The following is a 22,280-nucleotide window of genomic DNA, read 5'->3' as shown; positions in this document are numbered from 1 at the left end:
CAGCTCCCATCGGTTTGAATAGATCTCCCCTTTGGGCCCAGTTTGCCTCTGAGGCCTCAGGGCCCAACAAGCCTGTTAATAGATTTAATTCCGTTTGGCAGTGAGAAGTTAACCTGGAGGTCTCGCTGTTATGCAGTCTGTTTCATATTTGTAGGATGAGGCTGCTGCTTTTTTTTAAATGTACAAACCAAATTTCTGTTGCCTGAACATATTTTTTTATTATAAACATTTTGATTAATTTCTAGCTTTTTCTGTCTATTTGTACAATCCTGCATTAAATTCTGCCAGTGATTTAAGCAACTGGATAAAATATGAATATCATCTTGCTCCTGTTATTGTTATTATTGTAGTTCATAATTTCTGTTCCATATGTATCTTAATTTAAAATAGATTACTAAATACAGGTTTTGATTTAGGTTTTATATTTTATGAATCCATTAAATATTATTTTCTCCATATTATAACTATAATGTCCATGTTTAGTTGTAATTCCTTTTTACATCCAACACTTCTGCTTACTTTCATTTCTCTTCACCGTCTTTACAAAACTTAAGTAAAGTTAGCTTGACCTCATGTGTAGGAAGGAGTAATATGTACTGGACCTAACTCGAAATGGCACTGGAATCTTATATCCTCCCATTAAACAGAAAACAGATCTGTCTGTAGGCTCAAAATCAAGGTACCAACAGCTGGACAGGTTTTCAGAATCCTTTTATATGCTAGCTTTGTTTCAACCTGAAAAGCCATGATTATTGCGTTTTTTTAAATTTATTTATTTTTTAAAATAAATGGTCTTGTCCAGCATTTCAGCAAGCAGACTGATGTTCTGGACTGAACTTTTATAGATATAATGATCCCTTTGTATTTCTGGATTCCTGTTTTATTTTTCTATTTGTTTTGGGTAATTATTTGTATTACAGAGTTTATGCAGTTTTAAGATGAAATGTTTTAGTGGAAGTTGACACCCAGTGGAGGGTTTGCACAGTTTCTGTGAACATGCTGCAGTGGTCAAAGACTCATCCAGATCCCGTTAGCCTTACTCTGTCAACATACTGATGCTTTTTTTTCATATTTAACAATTATTTGCGCAACACGCTGCAACTTTTTTCATGCAAGTGTGACAGTTGTTGGTTTTATTTGGGATCACCCCCTTAAAAAAAACAAAACAGAATTTATTGAACTCCCTTAGGACCCATTTGCTTGATTTCTCATCTGAATTGTCAGCCTAATCTTGTGTTTCTTTTCCTCTATGTGTGCTCTCTTCTGTCTGCCATTATGACTTCTTTTACGTACCTAATGAGTCTTGGAGAGACACTGAAAACAGATTTGACAAGTTACTTTTTCCTTCTCACTCTTCTTCTATAATGGTCAGATTTATACAAAACCAAGATATTTGCAGCTGTTGGACTCAAATCTCCAACAAAACAGCAAAAGTGACATAGATAACACCTTTTGGTCAGATACCGTTTCTCCATATGCACCGTGATGATGACGTTACGTGTTACTTTCATCTTTGCCTGCAGCTAGTTGAGGACTGACTCAGAATCAAATTGTTCTTAACTTCCTGACTTATCTTCATGTACAGATGTGTTTAAAAGACGGATGTGTTGTTGGGTCTGACCACTCTGCCCAGTCTGATATGATATATCCGAATGGTATGGTTTTCTTTTTTTCTTTAACACCAGGTGCGTGTGGGGGAGGTGGGTGGAAACACTCTGGGCTTTTATGGCTGCCAGATGAGTCCAGATGGCTCCATGATCGTAGCCCATGCTTTTCATGGAGCACTGCATCTCTGGTGTAAGGACCAAGACAAAGAGGTGAGACTCATGTTCACTATTTTACCTCAACTTTAAAAAAAAGTTATACTGATTTGTTTGTGATGTTATCAGTCATGGTTACCTGTTAGTTACCCATCTCTGTCATTTTCACAAGACAGTTTAGGGCCTCCTGTGATATGACCAGATGAAGCAAACCTCAATAGTTATTTCTTAAAACAGAGTTTTGGCAATTTTTGCAGCTCTGTCTTCTCTATAAATACCACTAAATGCTTTAAATACTGCTAAATGCTTGCTTCAATGCTGGACAATAAATAAATGAATAAATAAATTAATTAATACCACTAAATGAATTGCGCTCCACTGAAATATATCTTCACTCTGTTGACAGCAGAATCAGCTGTGATGGGTAAATATTGTAGAAAAGAAAAAAATCAATGCGATTAGTTTTGTGAGGCCCAGTCTGAAGAGTCAGTGGACCAATTTTGGGGAGGAAATTTAAGAAATAATTGACATTAATTTTACAAAAAAGTGGAAAAAAATCAACTTGGTGGGTAATCAAGATGATGTGTGATAAATTCAAATGGTGTCATTAGCACTTTTATATCTCCACCAACACATAAAACTTTAGATTTTTGCAAAATTCAGCTAACATGCAAAAAAAAAAATGCAATTAAATTTTGATATTTAGTTTAAAATTTTGCAATGATTTTGTTGTTGTGCATTCTGACATGCTGTGGTATAACGACTATATTATTAAGAATGATTGCTCACATCTAATGTCTGCTCTCAGTTTTATTGAATTATTAGGATTCTCTAAAGACGTGTAGAGGTTCAAAGTCCCACTATAAAAGTAGAGATTACTGGGTTTCCTTTACTCCCAGTTGGACAGTAACTGTAATTGGCACAGACCTGAAGGTTCTGATAGTTAGTATAAGTGTTTTAAAGGAGATCTACTTGACGGTTGTTTATTCAGTACAGTGCTTTGCTCGCCATTAGGCAACAGGCATGTACTTCTTTTCCATTAGTATCAGCTTAACTCGCCTCAACTCGTCTCAGCTTGGTCCTGTTTCTTTTCCATTACAATTTAGTACTGGGTCGAAAATGGACGGGGTTTGTGTGAAATCACTGTGTCACGTCAGTGTTGTGCACGACAAGCTCTATAACAACACAGGACCTCGAGGCAATCTGCTACTTGGTTTGTAGCTTGCCGGTCGCTGACCATAAATTGTATCTGTTTGTTGGAACCACTTCCAGTCTCGTCTGTTTGATCCACTCCAACCATCATGGTCCTTCACCTGTCGATAGTCACTTTTGAGCTTTTTCAGCTCCTCTTGACACTGCTGAAAACTCTGTTGCCTGCAGTAGCCATTGCTTGTCACATAACATAAACAACTTGTGAGTTGGAGTCGCTCTTCCAGTGATGTCACTCCCTGACCTCTGATTGGCCGCGCCCCTGACCAATAGCGGCATGCAGTCTGGCGACGTCACACACAACCCGACTCAGCTCACTTAGAACCTGGGCTGAAAAAGTACCGTAAATGGGTACAAAAGCCTCGAGGAAAACCCGACAAACCGAGCCGAGGCGAGTTAAGCTGAGACAAGCTGATACTGATGGAAAAGGACCATTAGATATTTAATATTTGTTCCAATGTTGTTCATTCAGGGAGAGTGGAGACCAGGAGTTATCGTATCAGGTCACTTTAATGGAGTCCAAGACCTGAGCTGGGATCCTGAGGGTGAGTTCATCCTTAGTGTGAGCTCAGACCAGACTACCAGACTGTTCACTACATGGAGGAAGCAAGACGGCAAACAGGTCAGAAAATGGAGTCAAAGATTCTCCAAACATACATACATGTGTTCTGATGGTAGATGGACTTGTACTCGTATAACGCTTTTCCTGTCATGTTGACAACTCAAAGTGCTTCACTCATTCAGCACACACACACACACACACACACATGCTCTCGTACTCCGATAGACACATCGGGGCCAATGGAGCCTAAAGATACTTGGGTATGTAGTTAAGGGAAGCCTGGAATCGATCCACTACGACTGCTCTTATTCCTTTGGTCAGACTAAGAGGTTCTCAGTCCAGAGTCCAGACTAAAATGAACATTTCACAGAAAATTACTGTCAAACTATCCTCAAACCAGAAAGAGAGAAAAAAAAAAACATCAAACCACTAAAACAAGCTGATAGAAGTCTTTTCCATGGTACGTGGTTGCAGGTTTATCATAGTTTCATAGGTTAAAACTTGCCAGTCTTCTCTTGAGTGCAAGTGTGTCCCTACAGCAGCATGAGGGGATGGTGTTACACTGTCCTACAGGGTGATGTTTTCTATAGTCCCTGAGAAAATTAGACTAACTTACTTTTTCTTTTTGCTCTTTTTGTTGTTTCAAGTTAAGTGATCTCAGTAAAAAACTATCACGTGCACCGGAGTGTTGTTTTATTGGTGCTGAGCTGGAGCCTGCATTTATTGCAGTTCTTTGATGCTGAGCAAAATGCCACTTAAATACCTTCACATTGTACTTTAACAGTCAGATGTTACCAGACGCCAGCAGGTTTTATTCTCCTGAAGCAAAGTTGCCAAGCCCCAGAGGACCACCTGCAGTTCTGCCTCCTTGCTTATCGGCAACGGCCGATGTGTAATGCCACTCATCTAGTAATTCAAACAAGCCTTAAGATTTGCTACTTAAACTGGTGTTACAAGTGGTAATATCTTAATAATAATACAGTGGTAACAAAATAATCCTGTTAATATGCCTTGATAAGCTCGGGAGGAGGAGCAACAGAAAGTCCATTCCAGGCTTCCTCCAACTTCATGCCAAAGTGACCTTGGAGAAGACATTGAAACCCACGGTGCCCCCAGTGTGTCTGTCAGGGTATGAATTTGTAAGAGAGGAGACAGCAGTTACTATGTAACCATAGAAGTGCTGTATAAGTGTGTGTGTGTGTGTGTGTGTGTGTGTGTGAATGGGTGAATATAGCGTGGTGTTAAAGCTGTGAGTGGTCAACATGACCAGAAAAGGGCTGTATGACTGCATTCTGTCAATTCAAATGGAGACAAGTGTAACCTGTACTGAACCAGTGAAAGTATGAAGCTGAGGAGCCTTTAGGTAATGGAAAAACGAGTCCAGGTTGGTAATTTGCCGGCATAAAATAAAGTCAGATTCAACCGAGCAGGATCCGAAGTTGACAACGTAAAACAAACATAAGCGCTAGCTGGGACCATGATGTGGACTTTCACATGTGAAAACGTCATAAAAACCTTTTAGAAACAATGCTATTATTTTCATTAGTATTAAAAAAGAATGCACTCTTGTTTGATTTGAGATCTCGCCTCAGCTGCTTTCTCCACTGGGAGGAATTAAAGGGAGAGGTGCTTTTGTATTGGAAGTTGAGACGTATCTTAACTGTCTGTGAGCAGATCATGTAACGGATGCCAGGATGTGCTGCCAGTATTAATCACACCTTTCAATTTATCTTCTTACCTGTGAAAAGAAAAATGAAATAGATGCCATTAAAACACAGGTATATTTCTCATTCAAATAAAAAGAGCTTGTAGTCTACACAGCTAAAAGTTATTTAGAAAATCTATAAAAACAGTGCACGCTGCTCTTTACTTCACATGTTCGGCAGCATCTTTTAACATTTGCTTCTCTATTTCATGTCTCCTGTTGCCGATGGCGACTGGGAATGCTGCTCTTCTTCTACCTCCCAACAAATGGGAGGTATATTAACCTTTGTGAGATATAGTCAAAGGCTAATCTGTATTCTGCTAGCTGTGTTTTGCTAAAATACGTTTAGCCTCGGTCACTGATTGAATTTTATTAGACTGTGTCTGTGTAATAAAAGAGTTCCACAGAAGCAATCATATATTTTTCTGAGGGAAGGACAGTAGACTTTATCTAGTCAAATTGATTTATTCCACCTTTCATCATCTTGTGCAGAACATTTCAGCTTTTATTGTCAGATGAAAACCTGGTAACCGTAGAGGAGCCGTCCAACCTCCCCAGCAGTGTTATCCTTTTGTTTTGAAGCTGGAAATGAATTCTAGAGTTTATGGCCAAGAAAACAAGAAATCTGAGATGTGTAGAAAATGCTGATGCTTCCACTGACAACCTCATGAACAGATTTGCATTAAAAAAAAAAAACAAAGTGTTTCTTTGCATCTTCTGGTCGCTGCAGGCAACCTGGCATGAAATCTCACGGCCACAGATCCACGGATACGACATGCAGTGTCTCGCCACGGTCGGGAGGTTTCAGTTTGTGTCGGGGGCTGATGAGAAAGTCCTGAGAGTGTTCCAAGCTCCTCGTAATTTTGTGGAGAACTTTGCAAACATCTCTGGGACCTCAAAAGAAAGGCTGCTGATGTCCAACGTGAGTGCCATCTATCTATCCTCAGATCAGACTGAATATTCAGCACAGTATGATGTCTGCTTCAATTTTATACGTCTGATTTTTGCCAGGACTCTGCCAACCTTCCAGAAGGAGCCAGCACACCTGCCCTCGGTCTGTCCAACAAGGCTGTGTTTCCAGGTAAAATAGAGTCATTTCTCAGCGCCACACAAAGTCTTTCACAGCTCATATTGGGGCCAAGTTTTGTCCGATAATCACTTTTCATTCAAAACTCAATTTCGCCCCCACAAAAATTTTAACACCGCTTTGCCATTTTCACTTTATTCAGTGTTTTCTTTCTTTTTGTGTAATAAAATTACAAGTAATTTTCATTTCCAGGTGACCTTGTCCCAAAAAGCAATGAAGAAGAGGAGCAGTTCAACAGTAAATCCGACCAGTACCAGGAGTCTTACTTCCACCCACTCAAACTGACAGGTGTAGTAAAGCTGCATAAATGGAAATATCATTATCTTCCATAAAATATGGTGAACCCTGCTAAATAATCATTTTGAAGCCGAAGGAAGTTCTATCTTAATATGCAGCTTCAGAATATGATTTATATTCCTCATTGCCATCCTCTGAGTAGCCTCAGCACACATTTAGGACTTCCTGTCTGCCTGTCGCCGCTTATTCTTATGAGAGACAATGATATGCAGCCAGATGGACACTTAGTTATTGCTCAACATCTGGAGTCCACATTGTCTGAGATCTGCTGGAAGCTGATGGTATTTAAGCTCAAAAATGGCTGAGAATAAAAGATGGAAAGATGTGGCAGGAGGCAGAGATGGGGGCAAAAGCAAAAGGTTAAAAAAAAAAAAAAGCTTAAGAACAGGGCGGTATGATGTGGACATATCTCACATATGAGAATAACAAAAAGGATTTTTTTTTTTAGAGGAAAGTTTAGGAAAGTTTTAGTAAGGGCACAGAGGAAGAGGAAAAACAGACAGAAAGGAGAAAAAAAACTAATTGTAAGAAACGGACAGATTGGAAATGAACAAGAGTTAAATGAAGAAAAAGTAACGCAGCGTTTTAAAAGCCTTGGGCTAGAGGGTGTCAAGGGCTGTCATCAGCATGATTGAAGCTACTCCTTAATCTACAATGCTAATTAGAAAAGCGGGCTCGTGATTGCAAAATTTTAAGTGTTGATGACCCTGGGCTGTGTGGGGATCAGCCAAGTGTGGAGACTGTTGTTAACAACGCATTTTCACTTGTTATTTTGGCTTCTGCTGGCAGGGAGAGAAACGAACAATTACGCTAAATGAGGAGCGGATGGCCAATAACTGTAACCGGTGAGATGAGGAGTGTAGCTTTCCATCACGCACAGTTTGCAAGCAAATTTGTGCTTATGCAGATGTGTTGGTGCGAGGCAGAGGATCGACTTGTGGCTAGATTTGATCCACTTTAAAAACCTGCAGCTGTGAAGTATTGAAGATGAAGCTGTGGTTGTGTGAAAACGTGGCAGGTTTTTAGGGCTGAGGATTTCATCAAGCTGTATACAGAGAGACTAAAATGTGGTGGAATATTTTCTCAAGGCGATCATCTTGTTCTCAGTCTAGCATGTAGCTTTTTCTTTCTTATTTCTCTCACTGTCTCTCTTTATGGTACTTATGTTCTTTCATTATCCCCTTTAAGTGATGTGCTTCTCACATTTGTGCACGTATTCAGTGTCCTTTCTGTCTCTCATTAACAGTGCAGGGATTTAAAGAAGGGAAATTATAACATTCACTCGGGTGTAATCCTTGTTTAATATTTTGGAGTCAGTTGTTTTTGAATTTTAGAGCAGGTCTGGATTCAGGACTTTGAAAGTGGCAGCTGTGTTTGGATTTCAGGGTCTCTTTGCATATCTCTGTGTGTGTGTGTGTGTGTGTGTGTGTGTGTGTGTGTGCAGAACCACCACCAGAGGATCATCTACTCCAAAACACACTTTGGCCAGAGGTTCAGAAACTGTAAGTACCAAGAGCTTGAGAAAAATATTCCACATCTGTATCTTAAATAAAGCTCTGCATTGGCTGTTTAGTATGTTTTTGGGTTTCTGACCATTAGGAATGTAACTGGAACAGGTAATGTATATCTGAAGAATTAAACATTTAGTCCAGCTTCTCATGTCTTATCTCACATCAGTATGTGATGTTATGGCCATACAAGGCGTATGAAGACGTCATGGCCCCACATTGGATGTTTCACAGTTTTTGATTTATGGAGCTTTAAACCATCTCCATACTTATTTATTCCTTCTTTTTTTCATACAGCTCAATGACAGCTTCATGCCTTTAAATAATGTTTTTCTAAATCTACTTTGGCCTTTTTTTTTTTTTTTTTTTTTTTTTTTTTTAAGTTTCTGAAAAATTGTTGTGCTTTTTGATGTTGCTGACTCAACCAGTTTCTGTGCTGATTTAGCCGTTCCTAATGTTCCCAGTATCTCCTGGATGGATCAGCTTTTGCAGCCTGAGCATGGCCTGTTTACTTCCACGGTGAATCCCATTTACCACATGTTGCTAGCTTACAGCACCAAATTTCAAAATAAAGTCCAGACCCTATAATTGCTGAACGGATGAACACTATTAACCTCTTATAAACTTTAGTTCACAGATGATGCATCATTCTTCTACATTGTTGAACCGTCGTAGCTTGTCATCGCTTCATTAACACTTACCAAACTGCACTTACTGATTCCAAATGCGTATCGATGTGCATGAGGTCAAGTTTATGATTATGTAAAAGTGATGATAGCAATAATGTTTACATTGTTTTGTTAAAAGTTATTGTGACACAATAAAATACCTTATATTTACATTAAAATCATACATTATAAATAATTGGTGAAATATGGCAATTAATGTAGGAATCAAGCTAGATTTCCTGCTCTTTGTAGGAAAGATCTTTGTTGCATCGTGGTGATTTGTAGTCTAGATGAATTTGCCTCCACTAGTGATTTCCTAACATCTCTCCAGTAGCTTCGTTATTGCTGATGTCACAGCCTTCGTTATTGCAGCTTACAGAAATAGTTGGCTGTTCTTCTATATCCGTTATTGTTTATCCATAAGGCTCTTACTGGAAAGCTGCCATCTTGCTTCACTTCATGGAGCAACATGGAATGTTGCTCCTGATCTTATCAGGCTCAATCTAATAAATTCCACTGCATCAAAGCCAAGTTGGGCAGTTCTGTAAGCTTCACTCTCTCTTTGCTGATTTATTTTCATGTATCTCCCACCTCCAGATGATTGACCTGTTTAGACACTTATCCCTCTAAGTGCAAACAGGAAGGCATGTCACTACGTCACGCTGGTAGTGATGCTGTTTAGGTGCATAGATACCAATAGATAAACAGCTTTTTTCTTATATTGCTAACTCTTTGCTCCGACCCTCGCCTGCTGGTCTGTGGGAACTCTTTGACTGTATAGCTGGGTAAATACCGACCATCACTTCATCTGTGTCGCATTCACATGATGGTCAGATGTAAAACACTTGTAGTTATTATTGAAAATGTCAAATCTGATCTGTCTTGAGCAAAATTTGATCAGTGTGGCAAGTAATGTGAAGAAACCTTGTTTTTTAATATTCACATATGATTGTATTTCACATTCTTTTCCTTTATGAAGAGCTTTCATGTGTCTCCTAATTAAGCAACACTTCCAGATGGAGTTGTTTGGTTTTACACTGAGGGCTTTTTTTTTTTTTTATATCTAAAAATGATGGATTTCCCAAGGCTCCTTATTGTTGTCCCCTTTTATCCATCTGCCAATCGGAATCCAGCTTCCTGCTGTCCCATGAGCCTCCTCTCTGGGGTGAATATATCGCCTCCATTTGTTGCCAATGCTAAATCCATTTACTAGTCAATCCGCCATAAACATGACGTATGACATGGCCTTTTATTCGATGTGTGTGTGTGTGTGTGTGTGTGTGTGTGTGTGTGTGTGTGTGTGTGTGTGTGTGTGTGTGTGCGCGCTGAACGTTTTTTTTTCTGCCTCCATTTGGCTTCACCTCCTGAATCATTCACTGCATAATAGAAACATTAAAATGACTAAGTGGACAAATTATTTTTGTGGCATAAATAATGGTTTTGGCTGTGATGCCCAAATTGCTGTAACATTTGAAAGCTTTCTTTTAAAAACAGAATTATTTATCTTTATCTTTTTTTTTTTTTTTCCGTTTTCTGCCAAGTTGAAGACTGCGACTTATTTTTGTTGACATTTTGAGATTACCTGGTGATGGCAAGCTAAAAGCAATTAGGCTGTGAGTGATGGGTTTTCTTCATCATCATTGTTCATCTCTTGTCAGCAGGAAAAGAACTAGTCATCACAAATCAGTATGTTAATTTCACCCTCTAATTACCTACCTGTCTTCAAGCGATGACGGTGATTGACGCTGTGAAATAAGCAAACGCTTAATTTAACTGACTTGGTTGCGCTTCCTCCTCGCAATTGTCTCAAAAATCCCGTCTGACCTTCCATAAATATCCGCGCTGTTAATGAATAGTGTGTGTGTGTGTGTGTGTGTGTGTGTGTGTGTGTGTGTGTGTGTGTGTGTGTGTGTGTGTGTGTGTGTGTGATTGTCCTTCACTGTCCACAGGTACGGCCATGGCTTTGAAATGTTCTGCCTCGCATCTGACAGCACCAGAACAGTGGTTGCATCTGCATGCAAGGTCAGTGTGATAAGAGCCAGACCACAGAACACGTAATGGTCAGAATTACATGTGGCCACAAAGGGCATTCGATTAGAGAGGACAGCAGGTAGAGTTTAACTGTGTTGTCAGCCAGGTACTCATATAAATGTCACCTTGTTTATATCGGGGTGGGGGGGACTGAAACTCATTGAAACACACACGTTCACAGGTTTTGAATTGTGCACTGATGAACTGATTTGCATCGTCTCACCAGGCCTCTAAAGCTGAGCACGCAGCAGTGCTGCTGTGGAGTACAACCACGTGGCGTCAGTTGCAGATGTTGTCGTGTCACACACTGACTGTTACCCAGATGGGTTTCTCACCTGACGCACAGTTCCTATTGGCTGTATCCAGGGATCGCACCTGGTCTCTGTGGAGACGGAGCCAGCCCACAGCAGAAAGTCCAGGTGAGAAGAGAGAACAGCATTTCACAAAAAAAATGTCAAATATGGTGAAATAATGAAGGGATGACATTTTGTATTCCAAAGGTTTATCTACCTGCAACATCTGGTCGTTCTGTACAAATAAACGCAGAAATGTTGTTGCCAGGTGAAGATGAGTGCAGACCATCAACCTTTTTACAGCAGCATCCATCCATCGGAAGCATCTCCAATGGCTGCAATATTTTGTTGTCATAGCAACTTTCATTGACAGACAAAAAGTAAATATATTTCACGGGTCACATTAATTTCTATCAAGTTTCTTTTAACTTTACATTTATGGATGTGGACGGATGCAGATGTTGACTGGAACTGGTTGACAGAGGCTTGTAACCACAAGGCTCTGGAGGAGATAACAGTTCGTCATGGTGCTTTGCCAACAAATTTATTTTAATTAAAAATCTGTTTGTTTGAATTTCAAGACAAAAAAGGCAACACTAGAGCCTTCTGGCAGATATCAGCTTTCCCAATTCAAATTAATTAAAATAAGGTAAACCCACTGAGCGGATTTGTTCTAAATTGAATTCCAAGTCGAGCTGGGCTTATTTGAAGGACTCCTAATTAATTAATACTATGAAGAGCTGAGAACCAGAGATTCTCTGTTTAAATCAGTCCAAAAAGCAGCTATTAAAGGAAAGACTATTCTTTCTCATATTATTTGAAACGTACACATTTCATCCGCCTGTTTGTGTGTTTATGTTGCATTTTACTAATGTCTGCCTTCTTTTGTCGTTATTAAAACTTATTTTAGATGTTGGGGTGAGTACGGCTTCTTTCTGGACAGTAACAACTTACCTTTAGTTTGCACGAAAATCTGAGTTTTTCAACGAAGAAAAGTGAAAATGACAAAAATGCAGTGCAAGCAGAACCTGCAGACTTTTTTTGGAAATAAAAAAAAAAGCCTTTTTTTTTTTGCTCATTTTACTTTTTTTCATTTGTTTTATGTCAGGATCATGAATGAACAGAAAACTGTCAACTTTTTTTTTTTTTTTTTTTTAAAGTTTTGAGTTGAGTACAAATTGTCTTTTATACAAACAGGCTCACAATCCAGTGATGGAACTTGCTTTTGACTTTCCTTTATTCAACAAGTTTCAATATACAAAATGATATTAGTTGGTTTTATTTAAATATTTAACATTGATAAATGACTTCAGAAAATCCGAGTGGCCTCAAATTTGGATACAAAATACATAAACAGTTTGATGTTGGTTAAAGTTTCAGGAACATCAGATATTTAGATTCTTGTTCATCAGACAGTGCTGACAGCAGGACAACTCTGAATGCAGCTTCACAAGGAGGAGCTGTCTTGCTACTGTCGTCATGATTCCCAAAGAGCTCTGATCTCAGTATTAGTATTAAGAGTGTGAGATCACATACAGACATGGAAATAAGAAAGCTTTCCAGAACTCATCTGTGGATTTCCAGTTTGCTTCCTAAAATAAAGAAAAAGGAAATTTTCAAATTGCATAAACAAATGTAAGCTAGGTTGCAAAAAATGTTAAAGCTAGAGAAGGTTACACTACATATACATTTATTTGTTCTATTACAGTCCTTTGGATGGATTTATCTTACAAATGATAAACAATCATTGACTTGTTTCCTACCAAATCCTTGCTTTAATTATAACACTCCAAATTTTTATACATTAGTTTTGCTTTTTAATTATTTTATCAATTTAATTTAGTCATTTTTCCAGAATAGCTTGAAAATATTGTGTCAGGTACAGAGGAAATACTGGTTTTGTTGCCTATTTCTGCTCTGAATAATGTGTTGATGACAATTTTATAGAATTGAGAGTTCAGAACTCGATTGTATGGGAACCTTTGTTGGCCGATGTCCTCTCTTTAAGGAGCACTCTTGTTAAAAACAGTGTGTGTTCCTGCTGAGTTTGTTGTTGAGGAGAGAAATCTCAGCACCTGGACTCAAACAAATAACTCACTTCTGCATTTGAAGTGAGCCGAGCATGTCATTTAAAGCCAAAGGATTACCTCCCACCTCCACCTGGTAAAGAATCTCATGTTTCTCATCCGGATAGTCTTAATCTGCATTGACAGAGGATAACCAGTTCTGTGCTCTATGGCAAACTGCACCAAGGCGTGACTGTGTGTGTGTGTGTGTGTGTGTGTGTGTGTGTGTGTGTGTGTGTGTGTGTGTGTGTGTGTGTGTGTGTGTGTGTGTGTGTGTGTGTGTGTGTGTGTGTGTGTGTGTGTGTGTGTGTGTGTGTGTGTGTGTGTAAGCTGAATTGGCTGCTGAATCACTCAAGGTGATTGTGAAGAGCGTGCACACGGCCTCGCTGGCTAGACGACGGAAGGTTAAACGAAGTCTGCGCTGATCAAACAAACTGACTCCCTCTATTCACACATTTTCTCCTCCTACATGTTTTTTTTTCTCCTCACCATGTCCTCCTCTCTTCCTTTTCCACCTCCACCTTGCCCTTGCAGGACCAGCAATCTGGCATCATTTATAAAGGACACCATTACCTTTCTGCCCTTTTTGTTTTCTTCTCTTCTCTGCAGTGTTTAATCACATCTGTGTTGCCTTTCATAAATATTGCCATGTTTTGTCACCAAAACTAATTCTCCTTTTTATTTTATCTACATTTAGATTTCATCTCTGCCCTTCAGAGTCCTGCTAGTGATTGAAAATGAGGACTTGTCCAGAACAAAACACAGTGAAATCTAAGTGTTTTTATAGAAGGAGGGTATTGTAAGAAACCGGACACGTGCGATGGTTCTCTCCGTCTTTTGCCGTGACACCACGGTTTCACAGTTGCATGCACATGCCAGTTCAGTTTTGTGTGTGCAGCGAGCATGAGTGCTGCCGACCCACAGACAGGCGGCTGCCAGCAGCATACAAACAAGCTCTCTGAGGAAAACCAATCTGGGGTCTGAAATGACTTAGGCCGGGGAAATAAACAGCAGCGGGTCATAAACCAAAACGGACTGAAATGGAGGGCTGGAATGAGGTTCTCTGTCTTGTTGGGCTGTTTATTTGTCGCTCCGGAGAGGCTCTGTGACCACAAAGCAGCGAGGCAGGAATCTAGATGTGCTGATGTCATAGTGTAATAATCATAACAGAGTTTTACTACCAGCTCGTTCTCTGTTGAGAAAGAGACAAATAAAATGTGTCAAAATAAATGTTGTGTTGTTTGGCTGATAACACTATAGCATTGTGTACGAATTCAATTTTCAATTCATCTCTGTTCCTGTTTGTTTCCCTGCAGAGCCCCTTTTCTCTCTGCACGCACACACGGGGAAGAACACAGCCATACACGGTCGAATTATCTGGTCATGTGACTGGAGCCCCGACAGCAAGTACTTTGTAACGTCCAGCAGGGACAAGAAGGTAATCTTCACATGCTGGCTTCATTTGGAGGCATGAAAATATTTACTTTGAAGGTTATAAAGTGAGCAGAGTTGCTTTATACAAAGTTATATGTGTGTGTGTGTGTGGTGGGGTCTGTAGGTGATCGTGTGGGGCCCATGCAGACTGGAATGCTCTGAAGAACATGTGCTTCCTGTGGAAATTAAACCATGTTCCTCTGTCTTGGATGTGGGTGATTCTGCTACAGCTGTATCTTTCTGTCCTGTTCTCTGCTCTGGCAACAGGTATACACACACACACACACACACACACATATGTTTGTTTTTTGTTTATTGATCAAATGTACTACATATACACTGAAAATATCCAGAATAAGATTTTTGTTTGTCTGCCTTGTTACATGATTTGTTTTAACACAACTAGCTAAACTTTCTCATCTTCAGATTTTCCATAGATACTTTAATTAAATACATTTAATTAGAGGTATACAGAATAATAAAGATCAATCAAGATTTATGCATAAACATTGTTTTAAAAATCAAGGCTCTGCATTGCAGTTATGGTGAATAAGCAAGACTGCACTCTTTTTAAGCAGCTTCAGGTGGTTCAGCAATCTAAACCCCATCGCAGATCAAGTGTTCAGAGTAGGTCTTGGATCGATTTATTAGCTGGACGATTATAACCTTTTGCAAAATAATCATCATTGGCCAGAACTTGGCCAAAACTCAGCAAGATCAGAGGTAAAGTCAGCATTTATTACCTGATTTATTGCTTAAGTTGTACAGTCTTTCTGTGGGAAGGAGTCATTAGTAACCCGATGCATACATTAGACCCTTGGTGAAAGATCCATGTTAGAAAAATGTTCCCAGAGAAATGTCTGGCAGACTTTTAATTGAAACTACTGGTGTCCATAAAAGGGTAACTTTTAACTTTTCTTTTTAAATTACATTTCAGAGCCTGTTCAGAGTCGTTTTCATCAGTAGAGAAATCAATACTTTCTAGAATCTTTGGAATGAATTCAGATCCCCTGTTTTATTTTAAGGAGGATATTGTGACTAATTCTTATATATTTAAACATTGGACTGCTCTGTGGGTGTGTGCTGGTACTTGCAGGTAATGTGTGAAAGATGTGGGAATGACATAGCGAAGCTCTGCATCGCTTTCATTTCCAATAAATGAGCAAGAATGTTGTTTGGTGGGAATGATTAAAATCTAAAATCCTGCAAGGGAAATCTCTACTCTCAGATAGAAGTCCTTACAGGCTGAGATATCATTGTGTCCCATTCATGACTGCTGTTTTGCAGCATTTGTCCTCGTCACTCATTTTGACCAAATGTTTGTAAGAACAGGGTCTGCTCTACAGCTCTACATCACATGCATGCTCTCAATGGTTCCACAGCTACCTGCTTGCAGTTGGCCTGGAGTGTGGAAAGATCCTGCTGTACAAGTGGAGACCTGGCCAGGAGGCTGCTCGAGGAGGTGACTGGACTCACTGTGGAGAAACTGACACATCGTATCCTTATCATGTCAAGTTTATCAACTGCAACTTTGAAAGGCCTCCGGTGGTCCTGACATTACATGCAATGGGGCAGTTTGTCACAGTGAGAGTGGTTTGGCTTCAGGTTGATGACTGCTGTGAGGCAGAAGCTTTTTGTTATGTTCTGGCAGAAAAAGACAAAAGACTGATGGAACAAATGGTTGCTTTCTTTGGAGACGACAGCCGTCAGGACACTAGAGATGTTATTGATACTTGTGCAGCTATCAGTAAGGATGTTCTGATGTCATTTTTTCCCATCTGATACAAATCCTGATTTCTGAGGTTTAGGTATCTGCTGATACTGAATATTAATATGATACTGGTTTTTATTGATTCCCTTATTAAATCCTGATGCAGTTTTCCAAGAGGAAACGAGCATACAACACAGATTAACGCGTCAGAAAAATGTTTGAATCTTTGACTCCAAAAAAAAAAAAGAAAATGATTCTGATTAATAATATCTTAAAACATTTCAGTATGGATGCCAAAACGGTAAAACTGGTCTGGAAAAGAAAAAAATAATCACTTGCTATAAAAACTTTAGATTTCATCAAGTCAACCAAAAATAAAATAAATAAAATAAACACAAGCCACTGTATTGTGATGCTAATAAATGCAACAAATCATCAGATGAATAAGTGAGCGATGCATAACTCCAGTGTTTGGCTTCTGACTGCATTCTTGCAGCAGCGTTTCCTCTACAAATATATTAGAGCAGCCCCCCCCCTCCTGCCTTTAGAACTTTCCTTTAGCACAGTCTTATACTTTGTTTTATTAGACAACTAAACAGTATGATGTTAATTGTTTTATTTACACAACTGCACCTCATTTTGCTTCTGTTTGCATGGCCTGTTGCACACATACCGAGCACGTCACAAAATACACCTGCGTCCCGCTACAACTGTTGCAAAAAGTTCACTCTCAGAATGGATTTTACTGGGAAAGCCTCTATGAGGCCCATATGAACACCTGTGGCTACAGGTTTGCTGATTGCTAAGTTAATAAGTCACTAATAGCTTTCAGACAGAGATTCAGCAGGTGGAGGAAAACCTGCAGTTCTTCAGTGATAAACTCTCCAGCATCCACAGCAGCAGAAAGTTATTCCATTAATGTGAATATTAGATCGAATTAAAATAAGAAAAAATATTGCAGTTGCACATCAGGCAGACCTCTAGTGTGCTACTCCTGTAAGGAGCAGAGTAGTGATTAGGCTGCAGACTTCTCTGCACATGAATATAGAACTGTTCTGTGATCTGTTACTATTATTAGCATTTCCAATACAGACATTAAAGCTTGTACTGTTGTCATGGCTCTCAATGAAATGTATCCATACTCTGGATCGCCTCCTCCAGCATCAAACACAAGCTTGTTTGTAATAGTTTATTTGTCGTCAGTGAGCTGGCCAGCACCTGTCGGCATTAATATAAGGATTCTGATGCTCTGGAAAATTTAGAACCGGATTTTGATTCCCACCCATACCCTGGACAGAAGTCATGCACTGGTTTTGTGTGTGTTTCTATGTTGTATCAGTCATTATCTGTGGAGGTCAGGAGGCCAGCATCAGACAGGTACTTGCACAGTAAGTGTGTATCAGAAGGCCATTGACTCAGACAAGCTTAGCTACACGACCGTTTACCATCCCACTTCTTTCAGTTTTAACCATTTGATGTGTGTCTGGTCCTTTTCTCTTGTGGCGAACCTGTAGCAGTCAAGGACAAAGTTTTTCTGAATATATCTCTGAATATTTTCATTTGAAAGAGATGTTCTGTAACTACTATAAAACACATTTGGTAGTTTTTTTAGTCCACATTTAGAACGTTGTTTCCTTTCATCACACATCTTTTCTGTAGACAAAGCCATGCTTTGGCAGTCAAGCGACTCCGCTGGAGGCCTAAGGCTGGTCGAGCCGGTCGAGAGGACAGCAAGCGGATTGGACAAAGTGACAGAGAGAGTGATTTTGAGGACGAGAGCTCCTGGGTCCAACTTGCCAGTGCCAGTGTCGACCATTCTGTCAAAATCTTCAACATCAACAAACGGTCTCTTTAGCACCACCAACACTGACACTATTATGTCGCTCAAGTGTAGCTAGTTGCTTGGACTGAGGGCCACAGGCCTGTATGGGCCACCAAGGGCACAGCTGCTCCATGGTGAACTATTCAATCCAAGCGACAGCCAGTTAAGTCATGGGTCAGTCATAGGACAATCCCACAGTGCACAAGCCCCGCACTCTGTCTGCATGAAGCCTTGATGGGTAGAAGCAGAATGGTGAAAATAGCCATAGCAGTGTTTTCGATTCAGAGAATAAAACACTGCTGGATATTAACGGACTACATACTCACAGGAGATACAAAGACATGTTTATATTGTGGACTAAATTCTTCAAGTAAAAAATCAGAAACATTTCAGCCTTTTTTTTTCTAGCTGTATGAAATGCAATTAAGATTTGTGCTGAATGTTCGTACTTGTGACCAACTTATGAAACGTTTTGTTTTACAACAGTTTGTTGAATTGTCTTTACATTAAGGATAATTAAAGTGTACAAGACAGCAATTTCCAAACAAGTCCTGGATGTCTCACGTGTTCCTTTTACACAATAGGAACCATACCTGTCATTGCATGTTTGATGCCATTTGGAACTTGAACATAATACATGGTACATACAATACAAATGGCCTACAGGCATTGAAAACGTCTGTTTTAAAGGTAAAGATCATAGCAACGTGTATTTAGTTGCTTAATCAGACAACAGTACTAGCCAGAGTATCCAGCAGGTTTTAAGTATCTCATCTGCAATTTTTCCTTTGAAACAGCAACTAACAAGCTTTTAGTTCTTGTTCGCTGATGTTCAGTCTGTTTTGTTTCTTCATTTCCAAAGGATATTTAATGTTTGACAGTTCTTAAACACTTTTTTATAGATCCACCAAAATTGTGTTGATGTTTATTACTGTGAAAGGATATCTGTACTTTGTCGTGTCCGCTGCAGGTGAAAACGACAGTAATGAGATTCAAATAAAAAAGTTACAGACCAGAGTGCCTAAAAATGATCTTCTGAATTTTTAATAAATGGATTGTTGCAGCAAATAACATTTTAAATGCTGTAAAGTTATTTTAATGTTTAAAATGAATTATTAATTAAAGCAGCTGTAAACTAGAGATGTTAGCCATTAGAGCAGGTTTAGGTAAATGGCTTTATGGCTCTGTATACGTTTGCTGTCGAGTTCAGTTCAGGATATATCTGCTTTTTTGGGGACAGAGTCCTCAAGGACAAACCATGTTGTAGATTTACAGAGGACTCAGCCAGGTGTGCCGTCATTATATGTCAGCTATAAATTTAACTGGAGGAGATTGTGACTGTTGCCCATAACTCTCTATAATCACATATCTTGGTATATGTGGAACCATCATTCAACCTCAGTTGCAGGTATTCCTGCAAGAAATGTTTTTTTTTCTAACAGTGACATGAGGTTTGGGGACAAAGCTGCTATCTATCAAATCATTTTCTACTTTTGTTTAATATGAAGTAAATACTGAGTGATTATCTGTAGTATTTCATAGTTTTCATCACTGCGTTCATGTGAGGAGCTCTTTGCTCTGATTGGCATACTAATACATATGTGGCATATGCTTCATCAGCTGTCCTCTCTGGTGTGCTTCTGACCACTCCTCCCGATGAGCTGGGGTTGGAATAATGAGCTGCCGAAGAGGGATGAAAAGATGCATGTAGACATTTTTGTGTGCTGGAGATTAATGGGTAAGATGGTGACCAGTGCCACAGAAAATACACCACTGACAAAGGTTGCTGAGACCTCTGGAGCTCTACTGTAAAAAAAGAAAAAAATAAAGGGAGTGAATAAGTAAATATTTAGGATGATTAATATCTCTGTGTTGTTTTGCCCCCACACCATTAGAATGATAACATTTCAGGGTTTTGTAAGGCAAACAAAGATCGCATAAAGTTGCTAAATATTCAGTACCTCACAAAAATACACTCCAGGTGGGCGCATGTTAGGTGGAAGGCCGTATGCAACAGGTTGTAACCGTTGCACTCTATTTGGGGAAAAAAAATGTGACTTTATTCATTGTGCATGTGTGATACTTCCTCAGATGTGTCAAACTGTGAACCATTTTGGAAATGTGTGCACAAATGTATACACAAAATTAAGCCGTTATAAATACATAATGAATTTGCACATGTGCACATTAAAAATTGCACAAACATAATTCTATTATATCAGTTTACAGGCAGATTGGTTTTACGAGTACATGAGGAGTTTGAGACTTCAGCCTTTTGGGGCGTCTTAAGTTTCACATGTTTATAATGTGCAGTGTGAGGATTTTAACATACGTTTTAAAAGTTGCACACAAATTGGTTTATACCACTTAGACATGTCTTACATACAGTTGTGCTCATATGTATTCATCCCTTTTCATTAAAGAAAAGGCTGAATTTACAACAGTCACTCAAAAAAGTGGAGACTTAAAAAAGGAACGATAACTAAAAATTTGCAAAAATATAATTTAGTAATATAAGACACTGTTTTTTCATTTATTTGAGTTCAGGAAAGAAAAAAAAAACCCAAATTGATTCTGGACAAATTAGAGCTCTTTTCTGTTGAACAGTGGGACTAAACACCTGTCTACAGGTGCAGAAGTCTGACTGAGAGGAACAGGAAACACCTGACTGTAGCAGAAACACTAAAGGATTGTTCAACTAAATATTAGTTTATGAGTGATGTAATATGTAATAAATTATGTTATTTGTTTGCTTTAAAAAAAAAAAAAAAAAAAAAATTCTATTGAACCAGAATTAGAAAATAATGTAATGATTTTCATCAAATGTTTTATTTATTATTACTTTAGTCAATTTCAGCTTATTTTACAGTCAGCTCTTTTTTTCCCTTCTTAATGAAAGAGTGAATAAATATGAGCACAACTGTAATATATTTTACATATACTGTAGTTTCTTTACAATGATAATGATAATGAAATACAAAAGTCGGTAGTGAAGATGAAAATGAAGTGAGAGACAAACATTAAACATATTACAGGCTGAGATTAAAGAAGCACTGCTGAACTCCCTGAATACAACTAAATCTGCATCCTGCCTGTACTTTGAGCTCTCTCCCAACAGTAAAAATGGGTTTTTATGTTGACTCGTCTTCTCTTTTGCTCTGTCGTTTCCCTTTTTCTTTTCCTCCCTTTTTCTGATGATGTCCAGTTGGGTTTCTTTACTGAATCATTCATGGTGCATATTCATAACGACTGGTTTATGAATATCTGCTAGTCAGCATGTGAGGTATGTTCACTGTGCATAAAGCAAAACTCAATTGTAACATCACAACATTTGTAAGTGCATTTTCTCAGCTTTGGGACATTAAAGTGATTGCCCTGGAATTGTGCCAACAAATGAGTCTGAAACAAGAGTTTAAGAGTCTTAAAGTTACATGGTGTTAAAAGAAATTTATCTTTAAAATGTTGTGTAAGAACAGGGCTGCACAGTGGTGCAGTGGTTAGCACTGTGGCCTCACAGCAAGAAGGTCGCTGGTTCAATCCTTGGCTGGTTTGGTCAGTGGCCTTTCTGTGTGGAGTTTGCATGTTCTCCCCATGTATGTGTGGGTTCTCTCTGGGTACTCCAGCTTCCTCCCACCATCCAAAGACATGCATGATAGGTTAATTGGTCGCTCTAAATTGTCCCTAGGAGTGAGTGTGAGCATGAGTGTGGTTGTTCATCTAACTGTGTGGCCCTGCAATGGACTGGCAAGCTGTCCAGGGTGTACCCTGCCTGTCGCCCAAAGTCAGCTGGGATAGGCTCCAGCTTCCCCACAACCCTGAATTGGAATAAGCAGTTCAGAAAATGAATGAATGAATGTTGTGTAAGAACAGTTATGAGTTATACAGTTGCCAGCAGAAAACAATAAACAGATTCTTAATAATGTTATCTATGCTAATTGTGGTAATGCTTTGTTCTAATAGCCAAATAATGGATGCATATCTAACTTTTTCATTTCAGAAACTGTTCGAGATTATATTGTTTTACTATTTCTTATAAATAATAAAACAAGAATGACCAACTTGAAGGTAATGTGTTAGCATTAGCTTTATCAGGAAGCAGGAAGGGTTGTAAAATTCCAAACATCCTG

General features: G+C 39.0%; 1 protein-coding gene across 1 annotated transcript in view; it reads left to right on the top strand.

Moving 5' to 3' along the window:
- The window catches only part of elp2 (elongator acetyltransferase complex subunit 2), a gene marked incomplete at its 5' end in the record, with an annotated part of 31,233 nt that extends 12,128 nt beyond the window's left edge, over nt 1–19,105 (top strand). The window contains 12 exons of the mRNA XM_079259214.1: nt 1,686–1,817; nt 3,442–3,591; nt 5,967–6,158; nt 6,248–6,317; nt 6,516–6,611; nt 8,065–8,122; nt 10,746–10,818; nt 11,054–11,246; nt 14,503–14,624; nt 14,745–14,887; nt 16,003–16,116; nt 17,991–19,105. Coding sequence (XP_079115340.1) covers nt 1,686–1,817; nt 3,442–3,591; nt 5,967–6,158; nt 6,248–6,317; nt 6,516–6,611; nt 8,065–8,122; nt 10,746–10,818; nt 11,054–11,246; nt 14,503–14,624; nt 14,745–14,887; nt 16,003–16,116; nt 17,991–18,186 — 1,539 coding nt within the window. The 3' untranslated portion in view covers nt 18,187–19,105. The remainder of the gene's footprint in view (nt 1–1,685; nt 1,818–3,441; nt 3,592–5,966; nt 6,159–6,247; nt 6,318–6,515; nt 6,612–8,064; nt 8,123–10,745; nt 10,819–11,053; nt 11,247–14,502; nt 14,625–14,744; nt 14,888–16,002; nt 16,117–17,990) is intronic.
- Between the last annotated feature and the right edge of the window lie 3,175 nt (nt 19,106–22,280).

This window comes from Telmatherina bonti (genome assembly GCF_933228915.1).
Source record: "Telmatherina bonti genome assembly, chromosome: 19".
Taxonomy (NCBI): Eukaryota; Metazoa; Chordata; class Actinopteri; order Atheriniformes; family Telmatherinidae; genus Telmatherina; species Telmatherina bonti.
The sequence above is the reverse complement of the archived record's forward strand: the minus strand, read 5'-3'. Positions and strand labels throughout refer to the sequence as shown.